The following is a 20,797-nucleotide window of genomic DNA, read 5'->3' as shown; positions in this document are numbered from 1 at the left end:
TAACTTGGGCTGAACCGCATAGAGTGGCAACTCGGGCTGAGCGCATAGAGTGGCAACTCAGGCTAAACCGCATGGACAGGCAACTCCGGCTGAACCGCATGGACAGGCAACTCCGGCTGAACCGCATGGACAGGCAACTCGGGCTGAACTGCATGGACAGGCAACTCGGGCTGAACCGCATGGACAGGCAACTCGGGCTGAACCGCATGGACAGGCAACTCGGGCTGAACTGCATGGACAGGCAACTCAGGCTGAACTGCATGGACAGGCAACTCGGGCTGAACCGCATAGACAGGCAACTAGGGCTGAACTGCATAGACAGGCAACTCGGGCTGAACCGCATAGACAGGCAACTCTTCTGGAGCAGACTGGAGGGACAGGACCCCCTCTGGAGCAGGCTTTAAGGGCAGCGCCCCCTCTGGGGCAGGCTTTAAGGGCAGCGCCCCCTCTGGAGCAGGCTGTAGCTCAGGAAGAGAGACAGCGGCTGCAGACTCGGAACTGGAGACAGCGGCTGAAGAATCGGAACTGGAGCCAGCGGCTGAAGACTCGGAACTGAAGACAGCGGCTGAAGACTCGGAACTGAAGACAGTGGCTGCAGACTCGGAACTGGAGACAGCGGCTGAAGACTCGGAACTGGAGACAGCGGCTGAAGACTCGGAACTGGAGACAGCGGCTGAAGACTCGGAACTGAAGACAGCGGCTGAAGACTCGGAACTGGAGACAGCGGCTTAAGACTCGGAACTGGAGACAGCGGCTGAAGACTCGGAACTGGGTAGCACGGTGGCAGTGGACTCGGGTGCAGAGGCAGCGGCAGGAGACTCTGGACTAGACACCGTGGCAGCAGACTCAGGACCAAACACCATAGCAGCAGACTCAGGACCGGACACAGTGGCAGCAGACTCAGGACCGGACACAGTGGCAGCAGACTCAGGACTGGACACAGTGGCAGCAGACTCAGGACCGAACACAGTGGCAGCAGACTCAGGACCGGACACAGTGGCAGCAGACTCAGGACCGGACACAGTGGCAGCAGACTCAGGATCGGACACAGTGGTAGCAGACTCAGGACCAGACACAGTGGCAGCAGACTCAGGACCGGACACAGTGGCAGCAGACTCAGGACCTGACACAGTGGCAGCAGACTCCAAGCTGGAGGAAGATGATGACACCTCAGAGCTGGAGGCAGAGGCTAAGACCTCAGGGCTGGAGGCAGAGGCTGGGACCTCAGGGCTGGAGGCAGAGGCTGGCACCTCGAAACAGGAGACAGAGGCTGGCACCTCGGAACAGGAGACAGAGGCTGGCACCTCCGAACAGGAGACAGAGGCTGGCACCTCGGAACAGGAGACAGAGGCTGGGAGCTCGCAACAGGAGACAGAGGCTGGGAGCTCGCAACAGGAGAAAGAGGTTGTTGGCGCCTCAGGAGAGACGGCTGGAGCTGGCACCTCAGGGCAGGCGGCTGGAGCTGGCGCCTCAGGACAGGCGGCTGGAGCTGGCGTCTCAGGACAGGCGGCTGGAGGTGGCGCCTCAGGACAGGCGGCTGGAACTGGCAGATTGGGTCTCTTCCCAGAGAACAGAAATGGTGGAGCATAAACAAATTTGGAATGCAGAAAGGAACCAACAGGGGATGGTTCAGTAAGCTGACGTGGTCTACGGATAGGATAGTCCTGTAAGAAGTGCTCACTGCTGGCACAGTAAAGACACAATTCATTTGTTATTCTGCGCCGTCGCTCCTCTTTGGTCAGATGGGGGCGTGGACCACCTGTGAACTGGGAATTAGTTACCCCATAGTTCTTACTAAACAGCAAATTTGTAGAAGCACAATTAAGAGGTGCTGTTTGCACAGGTTCAGCAGCAGTAAAGGTGGATTAAGACAGACCAGCAGCTTCTGTATTAGGAGAGACATAATCAGACAGTCTCCTAAAAGGGTCCACAAGTAAAGAGGAAAATCTAGCAAGCTGAGAACGTAGCAAGATAATGTCCATCTGTAAAGTTTGTAGCAGTGGCAATCCAAGATTGGTGAAACAGACATATTGCAAAAACCAAATGAAAAAAGAATAGCAGAAAAAGGTCCCAAAATAAATATCTTCCACACGACTCCTAAGCTGTTTTTTTTTTCTTAAGCTGGTTATACTGTCACTGTTCAAATAAAAGTGCAGCTCAGGAGCCAGGAATGAGGTGAAAACACACAAAATTTATTGCTGAATACTGAATATACAGGAATATGCAGGAATAAATACCGGGTAGATGGCTGATGAAGGTAAGTGGTAATATGGAGAGATCCAGGCAGCATGAAACCAAAAGCACAGCAGAGGAAAGGAACAACAGGATGGGACAACAATAACCAGCCCTGAATGCTAGGAGAGACAGGTATAAATGGAACACACCCAGGTGCATGAGATAATGAGGGAAGCAGTGTTAACTCCTAAGGAACTAGGAGCACAACAGGCACAACAGCAGCACCTCTGGTGATCAGAGGTACTGCTGCTAACACATAAAATGAACATAAATGATAAAGTCTGATAGTCCAGGAGGCAGGAGCTGCCAGGCAAAGCAGTATGCTGCAGGCAGATCGTGACAGTACCCCCTCCCTTAAGGGCGGATTCCCAAATATTTTTTTTCCCGTTTTTTTCATTTTTTTCACATTAAATACATTTATAGGGGTGGTATTAAGGACTTCTGTACATAAAATGCATGTTTACAGTTGCTCTTGATTGCAAACACATGTTCAATCACCCAGCACTTACACTAGACCTGTAGCTGGTACAAGTGATACAGCTGAAAATCACATACCTGAGAGATGGCCAGAGCTTGAACTGGACAAATCTGTGTGTGCTCAACCTGGGCAGGCTCTTACTATACATTGCCTACGTGCATATGCCCCTCCCACCCCCGTGGAATCGTAGCCTGTAGGAAGTGTCCTTTGCGTTTGAAGATGAATTGCGTTCATTGGCGCATTGTCTGTTTCTAGGCATGCTCAGTGCAATATTATGCAAAATACAATGCGTATAGGGATTTACATTCCGTGATGAATCAGGTCCAAAAATGTCTAGCAGCCCTTATTACCATTAAAGTTGGAGTGCTCAGCATCCGTGTCTCTGACATTGCTAATAAGCAGCAGTAATAAGCAGCAGGCATAATGTTGAAAAGTTTACCCTTGAACAGTCTCTCTTGATTGTACTAAATAACCACAAAAATGGGCGCATTTCTTTTACAGTATTCTGTAACCATTTATCCTCTAGGAAGAAGATATAGAACCAGACTATGAAGCTGTAAGTCCTGAAGGAAATTTACGTTTTAAAATCATGCACCATTCAAAATCCAATGAGACATCTGTATATGCAGGTAAATAAATATGTAATTATCAATATGGATATATAATTACTGTACAGAACCTGTCTAGAAGGACCTTTTTATGGAGTATGTTTGAAGCACTTAGACACTTAAACACATTCCTAATATGCCTGTACATAGACATTTCAGCACAATTTCTAATATGCCTGTACATAGACACTTTAGCTACCCTCCTAATATGCCTGTACATAGATACTTCAGCACCCTCCTAATATGCCTGTACATAGACACTTCAGCACCCTCCTAATATGCCTGTACATAGACAATTCAGATACCCTCCTAATATGCTTGTACATAGACACTTCAGCTACCCTTCTAATATACCTGTCCATAGACACTTCAGCTACCTTCCTAATATGCCTGTACATAGACACCTCAGCTACCCTCCTAATATGTCTGCACATAGACACTTCAGCTACCCTCCTAATATACCTGTACATATACACTTCAGCACCCTCCTAATATGCCTGTACATAGACACTTCAGCTACCTTCCTAATATGCCTGTACATAGACACTTAAGCAACGTTCCTAATATGCCTGTCCATAGACACTTCAGCAACCTCCTAATATGCCTGTCCATAGACACTTCAGCACCCTCCTAATATGCCTGTACATAGACACTTCAGCTACCCTTCTAATATACCTGTACATAGACACTTCAGCAACCTCCTAATATGCCTGTACATAGACACTTCGGCTACCCTCCTAATATGCCTGTACATAGACACTTCAGCACCCTTATAATATGCCTGTACATAGACACTTAAGCAACGTTCCTAATATGCCTGTGCATAGACACTTCAGCTACCCTCCTAATATACCTGGACATAGACACTTCAGCTACCCTCCTAATATGCCTGTACATAGACACTTAAGCAACGTTCCTAATATGCCTGTACATAGACACTTAAGCAACGTTCCTAATATGCCTGTCCATAGACACTTCAACACCCTCCTAATATGCCTGTACATAGACACTTAAGCACCCTCCTAATATGCCTGTACATAGACACTTAAGCACCCTCCTAATATGCCTGTACATAGACACTTCGGCTACCCTCCTAATATGCCTGTACATAGACACTTAAGCAACGTTCCTAATATGCCTGTCCATAGACACTTCAGCACCCTCCTAATATGCCTGTACATAGACACTTAAGCAACGTTCCTAATATGCCTGTACATAGACACTTCAACACCCTCCTAATATGCCTGTACATAGACACTTAAGCAAAGTTCCTAATATGCCTGTACATAGACACTTCAGCACCCTCCTAATATGCCTGTACATAGACACTTCAGCTACCCTCCTAATATGCCTGTACATAGACACTTAAGCAACGTTCCTAATATGCCTGTCCATAGACACTTCAGCACCCTCCTAATATGCCTGTACATAGACACTTAAGCAACGTTCCTAATATGCCTGTACATAGACACTTCAACACCCTCCTAATATGCCTGTACATAGACACTTAAGCAAAGTTCCTAATATGCCTGTACATAGACACTTCAGCACCCTCCTAATATGCCTGTACATAGACACTTCAGCTACCTTCCTAATATGCCTGTACATAGACACTTAAGCAACGTTCCTAATATGCCTGTCCATAGACACTTCAGCAACCTCCTAATATGCCTGTCCATAGACACTTCAGCACCCTCCTAATATGCCTGTACATAGACACTTCAGCTACCCTTCTAATATACCTGTACATAGACACTTCAGCACCCTCCTAATATGCCTGTACATAGACACTTCGGCTACCCTCCTAATATGCCTGTACATAGACACTTCAGCACCCTTATAATATGCCTGTACATAGACACTTAAGCAACGTTCCTAATATGCCTGTGCATAGACACTTCAGCTACCCTCCTAATATACCTGGACATAGACACTTCAGCTACCCTCCTAATATGCCTGTACATAGACACTTAAGCAACGTTCCTAATATGCCTGTACATAGACACTTAAGCAACGTTCCTAATATGCCTGTCCATAGACACTTCAGCACCCTCCTAATATGCCTGTACATAGACACTTAAGCACCCTCCTAATATGCCTGTACATAGACACTTCAGCTACCCTTCTAATATACCTGTACATAGACACTTCAGCACCCTCCTAATATGCCTGTACATAGACACTTCGGCTACCCTCCTAATATGCCTGTACATAGACACTTAAGCAACGTTCCTAATATGCCTGTCCATAGACACTTCAGCACCCTCCTAATATGCCTGTACATAGACACTTAAGCAACGTTCCTAATATGCCTGTACATAGACACTTCAACACCCTCCTAATATGCCTGTACATAGACACTTCAGCACCCTCCTAATATGCCTGTACATAGACACTTCAGCTATGTTCCTAATATACCTGTACGTAGACACTTCAGCTACCCTCCTAATATACCTGGACATAGACACTTCAGCTACCCTCCTAATATGCCTGTACATAGACACTTCAGCTATGTTCCTAATATACCTGTACGTAGACACTTCAGCTACTCTCCTAATATACCTGGACATAGACACTTAAGCAACGTTCCTAATATGCCTGTACATAGACATTTAAGCTACCCTCCTAATATACCTGGACATAGACACTTCAGCTACCCTCCTAATATGCCTGTACATAGACACTTCAGCACCCTCCTAATATGCCTGTACATAGACACTTCAGCACCCTCCTAATATGCCTGTACATAGACACTTCAGCTACCCTCCTAATATGACTGTACATAGACACTTCAACTACCCTCCTAATATACCTGTACATAGACACTTCAGCACCCTCCTAATATGCCTGTACATAGACACTTCAACTACCCTCCTAATATACCTGTACATAGACACTTCAGCACCCTCCTAATATGCCTGTACATAGACACTTCAGCTACCCTCCTAATATACCTGTACATAGACACTTCAGCACCCTCCTAATATGCCTGTACATAGACACTTCAGCACCCTCCTAATATGCCTGTACATAGACACTTCAGCACCCTCCTAATATACCTGTACATAGACACTTCAGCTACCTTCCTAATATTTCTGTACATAGACACTTCAGCTACCTTCCTAATATTCCTGTACATAGACACTTCAGCTACCTTCCTAATATGCCTGTACATAGACACTTCAGCACCCTCCTAATATGCCTGTACATAGACACTTCAGCACCCTCCTAATATGCCTGTACATTTACTTAATGGAAGTTCTTAAAACAAATACTGATACATGCTACATGATATTATGGCTGCAGCATTTGCCCACTGGATTGATGGGTGTGAGGAACAAATGGCTATAGTGTTTTTAAAAGGAGAAAAAATATGTCCGTCTGGATACATTCTGCTTGTTTTTGAGCCCATAATGCAAACCAACAGGTATACAAAAGGACAGATATAAAACTAATAAAAAAGGAGTTATTTAACCACAACCCTGCACCAAGTTCTAAATTTTGCTTAACAAATAAATGACTGTTAAATTGCAATACTAGTCAGAGAAGAGCCTATGTAGTGCTGGCATCACATTGGCTAAACTAGTCACTAGACCTGATTGTAAATCACCAAACTATAATCAAATTGCACAGATCCAGTTGTTCAGTGGCAATGCAAACAGACAGATCACAAGGACAGAGCCGGAACTAGTGAGCTTGAGACCCAGTGCAGGGAAGCGGCTAGGAGAGGTGGAAGGAACCGAGGCCCACAGCTCGCTCGTTTAACGGGCCCTACTATCTCCATGGGCCCCTTGCACCAAACCTGATGCACCAATGGTAGTTCCGCCACTGCACAGGGGCATACTTGTAAGACCAATTTAGTTGAAAAGGTCGACATTGTCTGACAATTACCCAACATATTGAAATGGGGTATAGTAAGTCACACAGTTTGTTTTAATTGCTAACTGAGACACTGCAGTATTATTTTTTGGGGTTAAAGTTACCTACATGGAACATTATTTTAGGGGTTTTTTTGTTGCCACTACACTGACTATACATAAAATACATAATTTCGGATTACTTCCTCTTTCTGTCTTAGGCTGGGTACACACAACAGAAAATTTCTCCCGATGCGATATCTTTAACTATTTTACTAACGACTGAAAGTCCCGATCAGCATGCCGATTCCTGTGTGCACACTATACACGTTTTACAAGATTTACCTTCAAATCTGTGCTCTTCATCTGTCATAACCATCTGCTGAAAATATCGTGACTCTGTAAAATGTATGGAGATCTATAGACACTGCTGGTTGCATTTATAGAGATTTTTAGTCCGTTTATAAAATCAAATCCAACAATACGATGTGCTTTGGAATGATAAAACATGATCGTGGGAGGGTACACACTAATGCAATATCCAACCTAACAGTCATTTATCGCGTGGTTGGCCCGATAATCGCGTGATAAACCTGTAGTGTGTACCCGCCTTTGTTCAAAAGCTGACACAGGACAGCAAAATAATCTTACGTGCATCAACCAGAAACATAATACTTGTTGTTTTCTTCTGTTCTTTCCCTTTTTCAAGATGTAACAATATATTTTTATTTTGGAATTTCCAACAGATGGAGGCAGGGATGCCTCTCAGATTTTTTTTCCCTGCTAAATAAATAATTTACCTTTCATAAAAATTGTCTTAATAAGGAGATACGGTACATAGTAGATACATATCAGTTTATATTCTTCGATTTCCCTTTCCCAGAATATGTTTACATTATTGTGAATTCAAGATCCATATTACTTTACAGTAGCAGAGTCATTATTATTATTATTATTATTATTATTATTATTATTACTAACTAAAATCAGAATACTACTTACTAGGTAGATTTGATGTGTGTGAGGGGAACACAATGGAAAAAAATGGAACATTTCAGTCTTGATAGACTCCCTCATGAAAATGCACACAGTAATGTCTAAAGCAGAAGATTTTAAACCCCTTCTTACCTTCTTACCTTCTTCACCCCCAATTTAGAAATTACACTTTCAATTAAGTTGATTTTCAAAATGACACAGAGCTTTCCGAAGTAAATTACCTATCACTAAGATATATGTTTGGGCACCTCAGAGAATCTCTCACCTCTGATCTGTTTTGAGTGGCTAGATGGTTTACAACTTTGGGGCTTCAAACTCCCCAGAGATCTTTATCTATCTGACTAGTTTCAAAGTCGCTTTGTTAATTGCACAGGTCACCTAGGTCAGTCAGCAAAGCATACTTTGAGAGGTTACATAAAATATACACATTGTCATACATGAATTCAAAAGAAAATAACAATCAGTCATTAGATATACTACATAATCATCACACCTTCTTTTAAATCTAGAGCACGGAGAACTGTGACCTGTCACTGTCTCTCCTGCCAATTCACCACTTCTGCCACTAGGTGTGAGAGGCTATCTGCATTTTCATGTTCTGTGACCTTCCAGTGCTGAATGGTTAATTTATATTGCTGCAAAAGTAAGCTCTGACTTAATAGAGGATTATGAGGCAGTACGGTGGCGTAGTGGTAGCACTTCTGCCTCACAGCACTGGTGTCATGAGTTCAATTCCCGACCATGGCCTTATCTGTGTGGAGTTTGTATGTTCTCCCTGTGTTTGCGTGGGTTTCCTCTGGGTGCTCCGGTTTCCTCCCACACTCCAAAAACATACTAGTAGGTTAATTAGTTGTTATCAAAATTGACCCTAGTCTCTACCTGTCTGTATGTGTGACCAAAAACTCAAACTGCCCAAATGGGGTGATAAATGCGGAGCACTCACGTGCCTTGGGTGACAATGGGATCAGTCAGCATGTCCAGCATCAATAGTACTGCCCATACCTCCAAGATGATACTCACTGTGTATTTCTGATTAAACTTTCTTCTGCTTTACTGTCAGGATGGCAATTAACATTTAAATGCACGTGCAATTTTCCCTTGACTAACCCTCTAGTAATCAGCAGTGCTTGTCAGCTTGGCACGTGTACATAATGCATACATTTGAAACACATTCAATGCAATATAGTGGTTGATCGCATACAGGGGCATACAAAAAAGCAAATATATTCAAAGACACACAATTTATTTAAAACGTTTTATCATGGCTCTACTGAGATCCATGATAGGGATGTAGCGTGCCCAGGCAAGCTGATCTAGTAGTTCATCTATCCTAGGCATAGGAAAAGCATCAAACACTGTGGCGTCATTCAACCTCCTATAGTCTACACAGAACTGAGTAACCCACATTTCTTTGGGATCAGTAGCACTGGGACAGCCCAAGAACTGGGAGAGTTTGCCAACCCTATTAAGGACTGCAATTTTTCTTTGAACTGCAGTATATAGTGTACCACTGATGTTTCTGGGGTGATCAATTTCCCTTCCCACTCTTCCCTAATCAAATCTAATGGGCCGTTCACCCGGCGCCCGTACAGGAGTTCAAAGGGTGAGAAGCCAGTGGATTCCTGCAGTACCTCGCGGTATGGAAAGAGGAGGTGCGGCAGGAACCTCTCCCAGTCTCTTCCCTGCGACTCCACAAAAGTCCTAAGCATTTGTTTTAGGGTGTCATTAAACCGCTCGCACAGCACGTTGGCCTGCGGTGATTCGGGGAAGTAATTAGATGATTAACCTGCATCTTTTTACAAAGACTCTGCATGAGGTTAGACATGACCTGGGACCTTGATCAGTTAACATTTCTTTTGGGAACCCCACCATGGAGAAAATAGTTATAAGGGCATTTGCTAATTTGTCTGAGCGAATGGAGGAAAGAGCTACTGCTTCTGGGTACCTAGTAGCATAATCCACTACAGTCAGAATGTAATCTTTCCCTGAGTTACTGGGAATGGCTAGGGGACTCACAATATCCACAGCAACCCGTTCAAAGGGTTCTGTTATGACAGGCAGGGGAATGAGAGGGCCCCCCCCCCCACATCACCAGACTTTCCAATCACCTGGCACACATGGCATGAGTGACAGTACTTGGCTATGGCAGTCAGCATGCCAGGCTAGAGAAAATTCTGTACAAAGGAGCTTTAGTTCTGGCAACACCTAAATGATCTGCTAGGGGTATCTCATGGGCTACTTTCAGCAACCCTTCCCTGTAGCTTGGAGGGACAACTAACTAGTTGCCTGTCAGAAATTAGATATGGATGCATACTTGTGACATTTTTCTCTCCGTACAAAAGGCCATTTTTCCCAAAAATTCTGTCTTCCTAACTTTCCAGACAGGCCTGACTGACCCTCCCCCTCACTGCTAATAGACTGGGATCAGTGTTTTGTTCTGATTTGAAAGCGTCACTTCTGAGCTTAGTGTTGCACACAGCATGAGGTTGCTCATTCAAATCACTGCCTGAATCTGCAGCTCCTACAGTGAGGGAGGGGGGGTGGAGGGGGATTAACTTCTAGTGAACTTCCCTCCACACTCTCAGGGGTAAATGCTCAGCTCATCTGTGCTGCTGTTCGAGTCATAACTGCTAAGACATTGGATACATTTTCACACCTTCAGAACTGGGTACATGTAAATCAATCTGACTCCATAAACATTAGAAGACATGGGTTCGCATTTAGGCACAATTTCACACATTTTACCCTGATCAAATTCACAACCTAGGGAATTGAAAGTGTTAGTCTCTCCAACCTAAGAATTATCATCAAACACATTGACACATAATCCCTCCCTCTGCATCACAGGTACCTGCAAATCTGCATGAGTATTCTCAGCAGCACATGAAATTTCATTACATATGTTTGCACCTATTTTATGCTGGTCTGCAGAGTTCACTGGGTCTGCAGAGTTCACTGGGAAAGATTAAGGTTAGTTTGTAGAAATGACATCACTTTTTATTATATTATTTTTAATTATATAAGCAGCGTGCATCCTTCCCAAATCAGTCCTCAACAGTACCGTGGCAGGCAGATTATCTAGTACCCCAATGTCTTGTATTCCTCTGCCAGATCCCCAATCTAGGTACACTCTGGCTAGGGGTACTGCAGAATGTAGCCCCCCCCCCCCCCACTCCTCGCACAGCAATAGTCCTCCAGGGAATAATGTTCTCTGGGCTCACTAGAGCTGGATGTACAAGAATCAGGTCTGCACCAGAGTCTAACAACCCAAGTGCGACTTGGTGTCCTACCTTAACCGCTTGCAGATTGTCTCTGGGGGCGTTCTTGGGGTCCTCCTGCACACAGGACGACCGGCACTGGCTTTCTTGCCAGGGCCCCCACAGGAGAAGGAGTTGTTTTCTTCTTTTTGGGGTAAATGACACTGATGTGTCCCACTTCATTACATGTAAAACACCTGCGGCCAGTTGCAAAAACAGGTTTTCCCTCACCCCCCCAAATGGTACAGCAATGGCTGGTTTGGTTGATGGGGAACTCAGGGGTGATCCTCCAGGATGCCTCGTTTTCCATGTAGTTTGCCCAGGTGCTCCCCAACTCTTCTTCATTACAGGAGCCCTGGTAACTGTGTACTTGTCAGACAGGCTAGCAGCAGCTGGCGCTGTCTTAAGGTCACGATCCATAACCCATTCCCTCACCTCAGCTGGGCACAGTGTGTGGAACTGCTCCTGGAGAATAAGATCCGTTTGCTTCTCAATCCATTGATGCATCAGGGATGATAATTGCGCTAACCGTCCAGCATAAGTATCAGAGGGACTGCGCCTTGTGTCTCGGAATTTCCGCCGGTAAGCCTCAGGAGTTATGTTGAAATGAAGTAACAAGGCTTTCTTAATTGCGACATATTCACCGTCCAGTTCCTGGGGAAGGTTTGCAATGAGAGCAGTAGGATGGTAACTGTCCAGGGTAGATTCCCCACTTGGTTCAACAGATGTATTTGTGGTAATGTCCAGTGCTGGCTGCTCTCCTGAAGCAGAGAGGTTTTCTCCACTTAGCTTCTGATCAGCCTCCACAAGCGCTTGAATCAGTTGCTCTCAGTTCCTGACGGGGACGACAATAATTCCTCTTCCGACACACAAAGCCAAATGCTCATCCTTTTTTATCTGCTTATAGTCAGTGGCCATCCTGGACCTCACACTTCCACCAAATAAATCATAGAGAAGAAAAACAAGAAAAAAGTGGGCGACAGAAACTATATGTGCAGTATGTCCTTTAAAATTTTGGAAGGCTTGACCGTAATCTCCAGTCAATTAGGATGCTGACTCTCTCTAGAATCACACACCATTAATTCACTTAAGGTCTTATGATAAAAAGAAAAATATTATCTATCCCACCAAGCTGCCAACCAGTTTGTCACGAATGCCCAGCCTGTCCCAGATACAGCAATCTGAACAGCTGGCCATGACTGGTGCCACCTTAGTCACTTAGCAATGAATACACCTTTTCTGCCACCACAAAGAATTTATTATGGTGTCACCAAAACCACTTACTAATGTTTCACACTGAAATCACATACACATGTAGCATGAGCCTCCCTGGGCTTTGTAAGTACACAATGAATTACGGAGAATACGCTAGATAAAATTTATTTAATCTGAAAAATGTTTCCAAGGCTTATTTACAAAAATTAATAACAAGACATACAATATGCTGCACAAATGTGTTTCAGAAATTAAAATAGGAAATAAAATCAGAGTACTACTTACTAGGAAGACTTGATGTGTGTGAGGGAACACAATGGAAGAAGATGGAACATTTCAGTCTTGATAGACTCCCTCATGAAAATGCACACAGCAATGTCTAAAGCAGAAAATTTTAAACTCTTCTTACAGGCTCTTCACACCCAACTTAGGAATTACAGTTTCAATTAAGTCAGATTGATTTCCAAAATGACACAGAGCTTTCTGAAGTAAACTATCTATTACTAAGATATATGTTTGGGCACCTCAGAGAATCTCTGCCTTCTGATCTGTTTTAAGTGGCTAGATGGTTTACATCTTTGGGTTTTCAAAAAACCCCGAGATCCTTATCTATCCAGCTAGCTTCAAAATAATCTTTGTCATTTGCACATTTAACCTAGGTCAGTCAGCAAAGCATACTTTGAGAGGTTACTATACACATTGTCATACATGAATTCAACAGAAAATAACAATCATTAGATATACTACATAATCATCACACCATCATTCCTTCCTTCTCTAATTATTGATTCTGTTTAGGGGTAAAAAAAAGGACTACATACAACACATAATTTAGGGTGGTGGTGCTCTCTTATTAGGTGGCATTGTCCTGTCTACTAAGCTTTGGGGGAGCGACATAGCCATTATTGTTGTGCCATGGAGGACTTAAATTAAGTAAACTGCAGTATGAACAATATCTTTATCGTGTTTCTCTTGTATGACTTACTATTACTGCACAGTGCTAATGAAAATCTGTTGAGTACAAGCAGCAATTAGCACCATTACATTGTCTCACTAATTGTTTCACTTCCTCACTACTATCCACTCAATCATTTCTTCCAAAAAAAAACTGTAATGTACTTTTTCAAAATAATTCTGTTTGTATTGAACCTAAAACACAGGATGATATAGTATCAGTCTGTACAATTAAAAATATATGGATGCTATATTTATTAACATTACTAAACACAATGAAATAAATATGTAAATAGTAAATGTTTTCAAAGTAAAAATCAAACAACTGTGCATTATCTTTTGTTTCAGATAAAAGATATTTCCAGGCAGACACGGATAACCAGCATTTTAATGCACCACATCTCCTCACTGCCGTCAGTCATACACACAGCAGTAGAGTGGTGACAAGCACACGGGTAAGAATGACCTATGAGACACGCTGTATTCATTTGCTTAGACTGTACCTGAATTAACGGTGTACATATCTTCTTTACAGGCACATAGATCTCATTGTAAGGACTCACAATCAGTCACAGGTACTATTTTGTTCCATATGTGCCAGAGAATGTTGAACTATTACTAATGTTACCACCTTTCCTGAAGGTAAATCCAGACAGGTGCAACACAGTGCCATAAAAAGTTTAAATTCGCATGCATTCTTATCACAAAAAGCATTTGCTTTGTGCTCGTTGCATAACATGAGTCTTCATGTGCAGCTTGTAGAGACATTCAAATATTTTTGATATGTGATATGGTGAGAACATAAATTTATTGCCCTATAATGCACAAGTAACACTAATATATGTATAAACTTGTATAAATAATATCTGTATAAACTGAGTTCTGATGTCATCATGTCTGTGCTCATTAGGAAATCTTGTGTATTATAAGGAAACGAGCAGTCCTAATTATAAATTATTATGGATATTAGTAGTGACTTCAGAAATATGTGACTTGTATAAAAGCACTAGTCCTGCAGCTTTGAGACTTCATAGGAACTGCTTGGTGATTTCTAATATCCTTATAATTTACAGTAGGGATTACATTGTCTCATAATTATCTATAAAGGTCAATACTCAACTTGCATGCTATAGTTTCAAATATTTATTTGTTTTACCCTGCATAGCATGTGTAATGATATGGCAAAAAATTGAATACTGTGGACACCATGTGAAGTACTTTTTGACATAATGTATGACTGTATTTTGGTGACCTCTGTATAATGCAGAGTCCATATTTTGGTGACCACAGGGAAAAGGCAACTCCCTAGTGAAACCTTAGCAAGTCCTTCTAAACCAGATAGAGCACCCTATTTTCAGGTAAAGCTGGGTACACACTACACGGTTTTCGTCCAATAATCGGCTCAACCAGCCGACATACGACCGCTCATTCAAAAGTCGGGTCAGTGTGTGTAGGGACACGATGGTCGAAAGTATACCCAAATGGATGATTCTCGCCTCATTTGGTTGGTCGTACCGTTAAATATTTTTGTTCCAATCTCGTGTACGAAATTACAATCATTGCTCACAACAACATGGCTGTAAAAAGTTGCTAAAGGGACGTCCGCTCTTCCCTTTATCGTCTAAAACAAGGCTAGTGTGTATGCAGTCCATGGACCGAGCGATCAGACCATCGATTGCATGTAAAATCGATCGGCATAAAAAGTTGGTGGAAAATTCTGTAGTGTGTACCCAGCTTAAAACCCCATAACCAGGAAGCCATTAAGGCAGGGGCAGATCAGTACATCATCGGGGGCCAGTGCAAAATTTGGGTAGGGGCCGGCGATGCCGCTCTAGCTCCCCCAGGTGGTGAGAGCTGAGTTCTGCCACTGCACCAAGCACCTCTTTCCATATTTTTATTAACAAAGCTGAATAGGAGAATCATGTTTGCCTCTTTTATTTATACCATTACTAAATATAATTTTGATGTGAATTTCCTCCGGGTTCTCTCGTTTCCTTGCACAGTCCAAAAACATACTGGTAGATTAATTGGCTGCTGACAAAATGGACCCTAGTCTGTGTTCGTGGTAAGGAATTTAGGCTGCATTCTCCATTGGGGCAGGGACTGATGTGACTGATTTAATATTCTCTGGAAAGCGCTGTGTAATATGGTGGCTCAATACAATAGAACAACAATTACAATAATAATTGAAATATGTTGCAACTAAAACCATTCAAATGTTTAACCTACTCTCCCGGAATTTCCGTGAGGTTCAAGAATTTCGGGGACTCTTGCTGGAGGAGTAGGCATCCTCCCGGGTCTTGGTGAAGGTGGGGCCTAATGTGAATTTCACCATTTCATAGGAGGAGGCGGGGCCCTCTCCTGCACTTGTCACATGACCTAGCTCCGGGATCTCCCGTAGGGAAGGTTTTAAAAGTAGGCAACTATGTGTTTCATAGTAGAGTTGAAATTTTAAAAAATAAACAAGAAAAGTGTACAACATTACAATATCAGGGTTAGTTATTATTCACAAAGCGCGATAAACAGGAACCTTCCTCAGCGTCAGAAGTATATGCAACTGATTAATGTGGTCTAAGGGACATACTAGGACATACTATTATATACCAATCTTAATGTCTATTAATGCATGCAATGGAAACTATTATTGTTTTTTTCATACCTTATTGTTCTGTAAGTTACATTTGTATGTTATCTTTTCTAGATCAAAGGTCTTTAAACAACACCAAAATGCGAGATATGATACCACCAAGGCTTCCTACACATATTAAGTCTGAGAACCGTGGAAGGAATGTAAGTACACATGTAGAAAACCCATTCAATAGAAGGGGGCTTAAAGGGAAAGAAACATTGACTAGCATGTATAAAAGTGGAGTTTTTCCAAACTGCAATATTAAATGTGGCTTTTTGTGTGTTTTAGAAACCGTACAATCTAAAAAAATGTATCAAAAGTAAAAAATACTAATCAAGAAACATTTTTTCGTACTGGCAGATCTGAAACTTTAATGCCGGTTTTGCAAACTGGGATCCATGGTGCAGTGTAGCAAGAGATGATTTGTAAAACTGCACGGAGAACCGCAGGGAAAAAACCCAAATATTTTATATGGGGTTCTGATTGTTGTGATTGCCCAAAACACATGCATTCTATATAATATGATTAATATAAAAAAGTGCCTGATTTAGAGATCACAAAAATGTGGCAAGAATATAGTCACTGAGATATGTCTGGACAAGTATATTAAGATATATGCAACTTGGTGCCAGACATCATTATCAACACATAAATGCATCAGGCCTATGGGACACAAGATACGCCACCTAAAACATGTATTTTAACAATAAGGGTATTTAAAAACTGGATGCATTGCAAAGAAGCATGTCTCCACGCCTTTACTAGACTTAAGGCTAGATTTACTAAACTGTGGGTTTGGAAAAGTGGAGATGTTGCCTATAGCAACCAATCAGATTCTAGCTTTCATTTATTTAGTGCATTCTACAAAATGACAGCTAGAATCTGATTGGTTGCTATAGGCAACATCTCCACTTTTTCAAACCCTCAGTTTAGTAAATATACCCCTTAGACTCGACTTACACATGAACGCCCCATATCCGTCTCTCTAAGCGTAAGGGTCCACAAGTAAGATCCACACTCTCATAATACAGGGACAAGTTGTGTGTATGGGAAATGTGTCAATATTTACTCAAGATGCATTTTGACACGGCACAAATAGACTTTAATAAACTCTAAATCAGCGCGAATGACGTCTTAACAAATTCCCACTTTGGCTTAAATAGTTTGTCCTACTGTGTTGCCCGTATCCTAAATACATTGGTTAATCTTTCTGAAATTTTCCTGTCTTTTTTTTTAATCAAAACCCAGTGTGTAACTAATGCTGCAGCAGGGGGCGCAGTGTCTATGAGGGAGAAACCGTAGCTGTTCCCCTCTTTGCAATGGTGGCAATTACTCAACCTGTACCCACTATCATCTCCTGTGCGCACAGAGCGTGCCCAGACGTGTCTTCACTGAGCATGTGTCTGCCACCAGAAGAGCAATGTGGGGGCCACAGGAGGATGGACTGCCTCCCAAAACATTTTTGCTATAGGTCCCATCAATGTAATTTTCAGCCCTGGTCAATACCCTTATATTAATTTGTTTATTTTTCCTACCCTAGTATATGTAATGGTCAACGTTATGCAATGGATACATTTGTATCTATAGAACATTTATGGGGGGAATTCAAGTAGCCGTGATGTTCCTCTGCACATCGTGGCTGCACATTTTTTCCAGTACAACGGTATCGCAATACCACAGATTTCTCCTCTTACCCCTATGGGGGGCTAAGAGATATCCGCGATGTTGCGGTAACACAGAGTTCCTTCTCGATTGTTCCGGAGGCACTCCGTACATAATTGAATTTTCCCCTATGTGTTATATCTGGGGAGGAAAAAGTCTGCCCAGGTGGTATAAAAGTTTTGGTGAAAACCACAAAAGGAAGCAGAAAGACAAAGCAATATATTTAGTTGCAGAAAAGCAGATACAAACAAAGTAAATTAAAGTGGGAATCTATCTCCAAAATTTAAATTTGGTATATAAATTTTGACGTAAGATGTTCTATACTGTCAGCATGACAATGAAATCCCCAAAAGCAGTGTACGGAGTATGCAATGCCAACATGTTCAGGCATTTGGCCCCACCAGTAGTGTTGTACAATATACAATATAATCATAAGCACTGTAAATCATATAATACAATACAATATTTACAACATTGCAGTTTCTAAATACTGTCAATGTGATACATATGTCTTTCATACAGAATTGTACCCATAATACGGGATGTGAATAAAGAGAAAAGGATAGACCAGGGGGGAAATGTATCAAGCTGCGAGTTTCCGGCGGTTTTGAAAAGTGGAGATGTTGCCTATAGCAACCAATCATATTCTAGTTATCTTTTATTTAGTATATTCTACAAAATGAAAAGTAGAATCTGATTGGTTGCTATAGTCAACATCTCCACTTTTCAAACGCAGTTTGATACATTTACCCCCCAGGCATGTGCTTGGATCGACAGTGAAACGTGTGGATTGGGAATGTTTTTCATAGCTATAATTTAGAAAACAAAAAACATCTGTCGATCAAACTAAGGCCAAAGCATTCCCTGGAATGTATTGAGTGCTCTCTCACTAGCCAGTACATTAAGAAAATATATTTTTGAATGTACTGTATACTGTGCTGTTATTTGTTCTATTCTATAAATATTTGTATGAACCATATTTTATTATTTGCTATAGTGTTGCAAGTCTAATTCTTACGTTAATACAAAAATGTTGATCTGAATATAAATTATCCAGTAGGTGTCACTAGCAAGAAAAAAACAAAGAAGTCATAATGATAACGTTCATGTTTTTATGATACAGCCACATTACAAATCAAAACTTTTCATAAAACAATCAGATAAAGAATTGGAGTTATGTAATTAAGGAACTTATTTACTCATTCAGCACTTCGGTCATTTTTATTATTGGTAACTGAATTCATTTTAATTGAATAATAGGTGCCACAATGTCTACAAGCCATGACCATCTACTGTACAATGCAGTCACAGCAATTCATTTTGTGGAGACATAATATTGTCTGCTAACTATAATGAACTAAAAATGACAGATAATATACAGGGAACTATTATACAGAAGTCTCTATGAGAGTGAAGTCTGCTTTACCAAATGTTCAGTTCAGATTTTCAATTATGTGTACAATATTTGTGGAATATTTTGAATGAACTATTAAAAAGTTGGTCAAAGTGTTGTAGTTTTTAAAGCTTTGGTACAGGCTGTAACTTACACTTAGGGGTAGATTTAGAGTTAAACATACAAATGTGTCCCAAGCAATAATACAATTGCAGTCGTATGTTTGTACTTTGAGTTGCACATACCTTAACATACGTCCAACTCAAAATACAGCGTTTTAATGCATCTGACGTGTAAACTTAGCATGCTTAAAAAGAGCATATAGATCCAATGGCAATACACAGCTAGATAATTGTAATGGGCAGATTCAATTCAGCATGAGGTCCTGTAAGAGTTGCACGCGATGACATTCTGCAGCATAGTTGGAGATTAAATCAGAGTTGCAAGCAAAAATCATCAGCAGCAGCAGCTATTTATATAGCGCCACTAATTCCGCAGCGCTGTACAGAGAACTCACTCACATCAGTCCCTGCCACATTGGAGCTTACAGTCTAAATTCAGGAACCACCAAATTTGCTGTAGCTGTAGACAAGGGGGAGGGGGAGGGGAAGCCATCAAAGTAGTAAAATGGAGATAGAATATAAATGTCATATTTTTACCAGTAATATCGGCAAAAGCTAGAGAGACTTTTTGGCTATTAACATTATCTTTATTCAGGTGGAACCTGTGTTTTTACAGGTGCTATGGAGATATACTTTTTTGGGCCAGATTCATTAAGGAAAGTAAGGTAAAATAAAGGAGTAAATTCTCTCCTGGACAAAACCATGTTACAATGCAAGGGGTGCAAATGACTTTATTATTTTGCATATAAGGAAAATACTGTCTGTTTTTTCATCTAGCACACAAATACTTCACAGCTTTATGTTTACACTGAAATTGAAAGTTGATCTAGTACATGCCCTACCCTAACTATAAATCTGTCCCCACATTTTAAATGTACCTCCTCTTCAATTTGCAACATGGTCTTGCCAAGGTGCAAACTTACTGCATTTTTTTGCTTAACTTTTCTTAATGAATCAGGCCCTTTGTATTTGCTCAATCTTGAACTGTAGGTAAATAGAATATGTAACAGTCACTATGTACATCAAGGATGTGAAAAATAGGAACAAGCAGCAAGATATATCCATGTAGTCACTCCCTAATATGTAGAGATAGCGGCAACCTTTCTAAACCCTGTTGGTAGCCTGGATGTTATAATACACAGTATAAAGATAAATAACAAAGGTGCCCCATGGTGAATTAGGTAAATTATAAACAGTCAATGCACATACTAGAATATGCATAATCAACATGCAGGACATTGATGGTCTTCCCTAATTTTAAGTGGCATGTACATCCATCAGGGAGATATGGTAATCCAATAGCACTTGAGATGTTTAACTTTTATGGGCAGCACAGTGGCCTAGTGGTTAGTACTTCTGCCTCACAGCACTGGGGTCATGAGTTCAATTCC

The 20,797-nt window shown here is 41.8% G+C and overlaps 1 protein-coding gene across 1 annotated transcript in view; it reads left to right on the top strand.

Moving 5' to 3' along the window:
• The window catches only part of CLNK (cytokine dependent hematopoietic cell linker), a 158,716-nt gene that overhangs the window by 69,099 nt on the left and 68,820 nt on the right, over positions 1–20,797 (top strand). The window contains exons 4-7 of the mRNA XM_075188878.1: positions 3,240–3,342; positions 13,949–14,055; positions 14,136–14,175; positions 16,302–16,390. Coding sequence (XP_075044979.1) covers positions 3,240–3,342; positions 13,949–14,055; positions 14,136–14,175; positions 16,302–16,390 — 339 coding nt within the window. The remainder of the gene's footprint in view (positions 1–3,239; positions 3,343–13,948; positions 14,056–14,135; positions 14,176–16,301; positions 16,391–20,797) is intronic.

The sequence above is a fragment of the Mixophyes fleayi genome, chromosome 1, assembly GCF_038048845.1.
Source record: "Mixophyes fleayi isolate aMixFle1 chromosome 1, aMixFle1.hap1, whole genome shotgun sequence".
Lineage (NCBI taxonomy): Eukaryota > Metazoa > Chordata > Amphibia > Anura > Limnodynastidae > Mixophyes > Mixophyes fleayi.
Note: the sequence above shows the minus strand (reverse complement) of the source record. Positions and strands in the feature narration are given on the sequence as shown.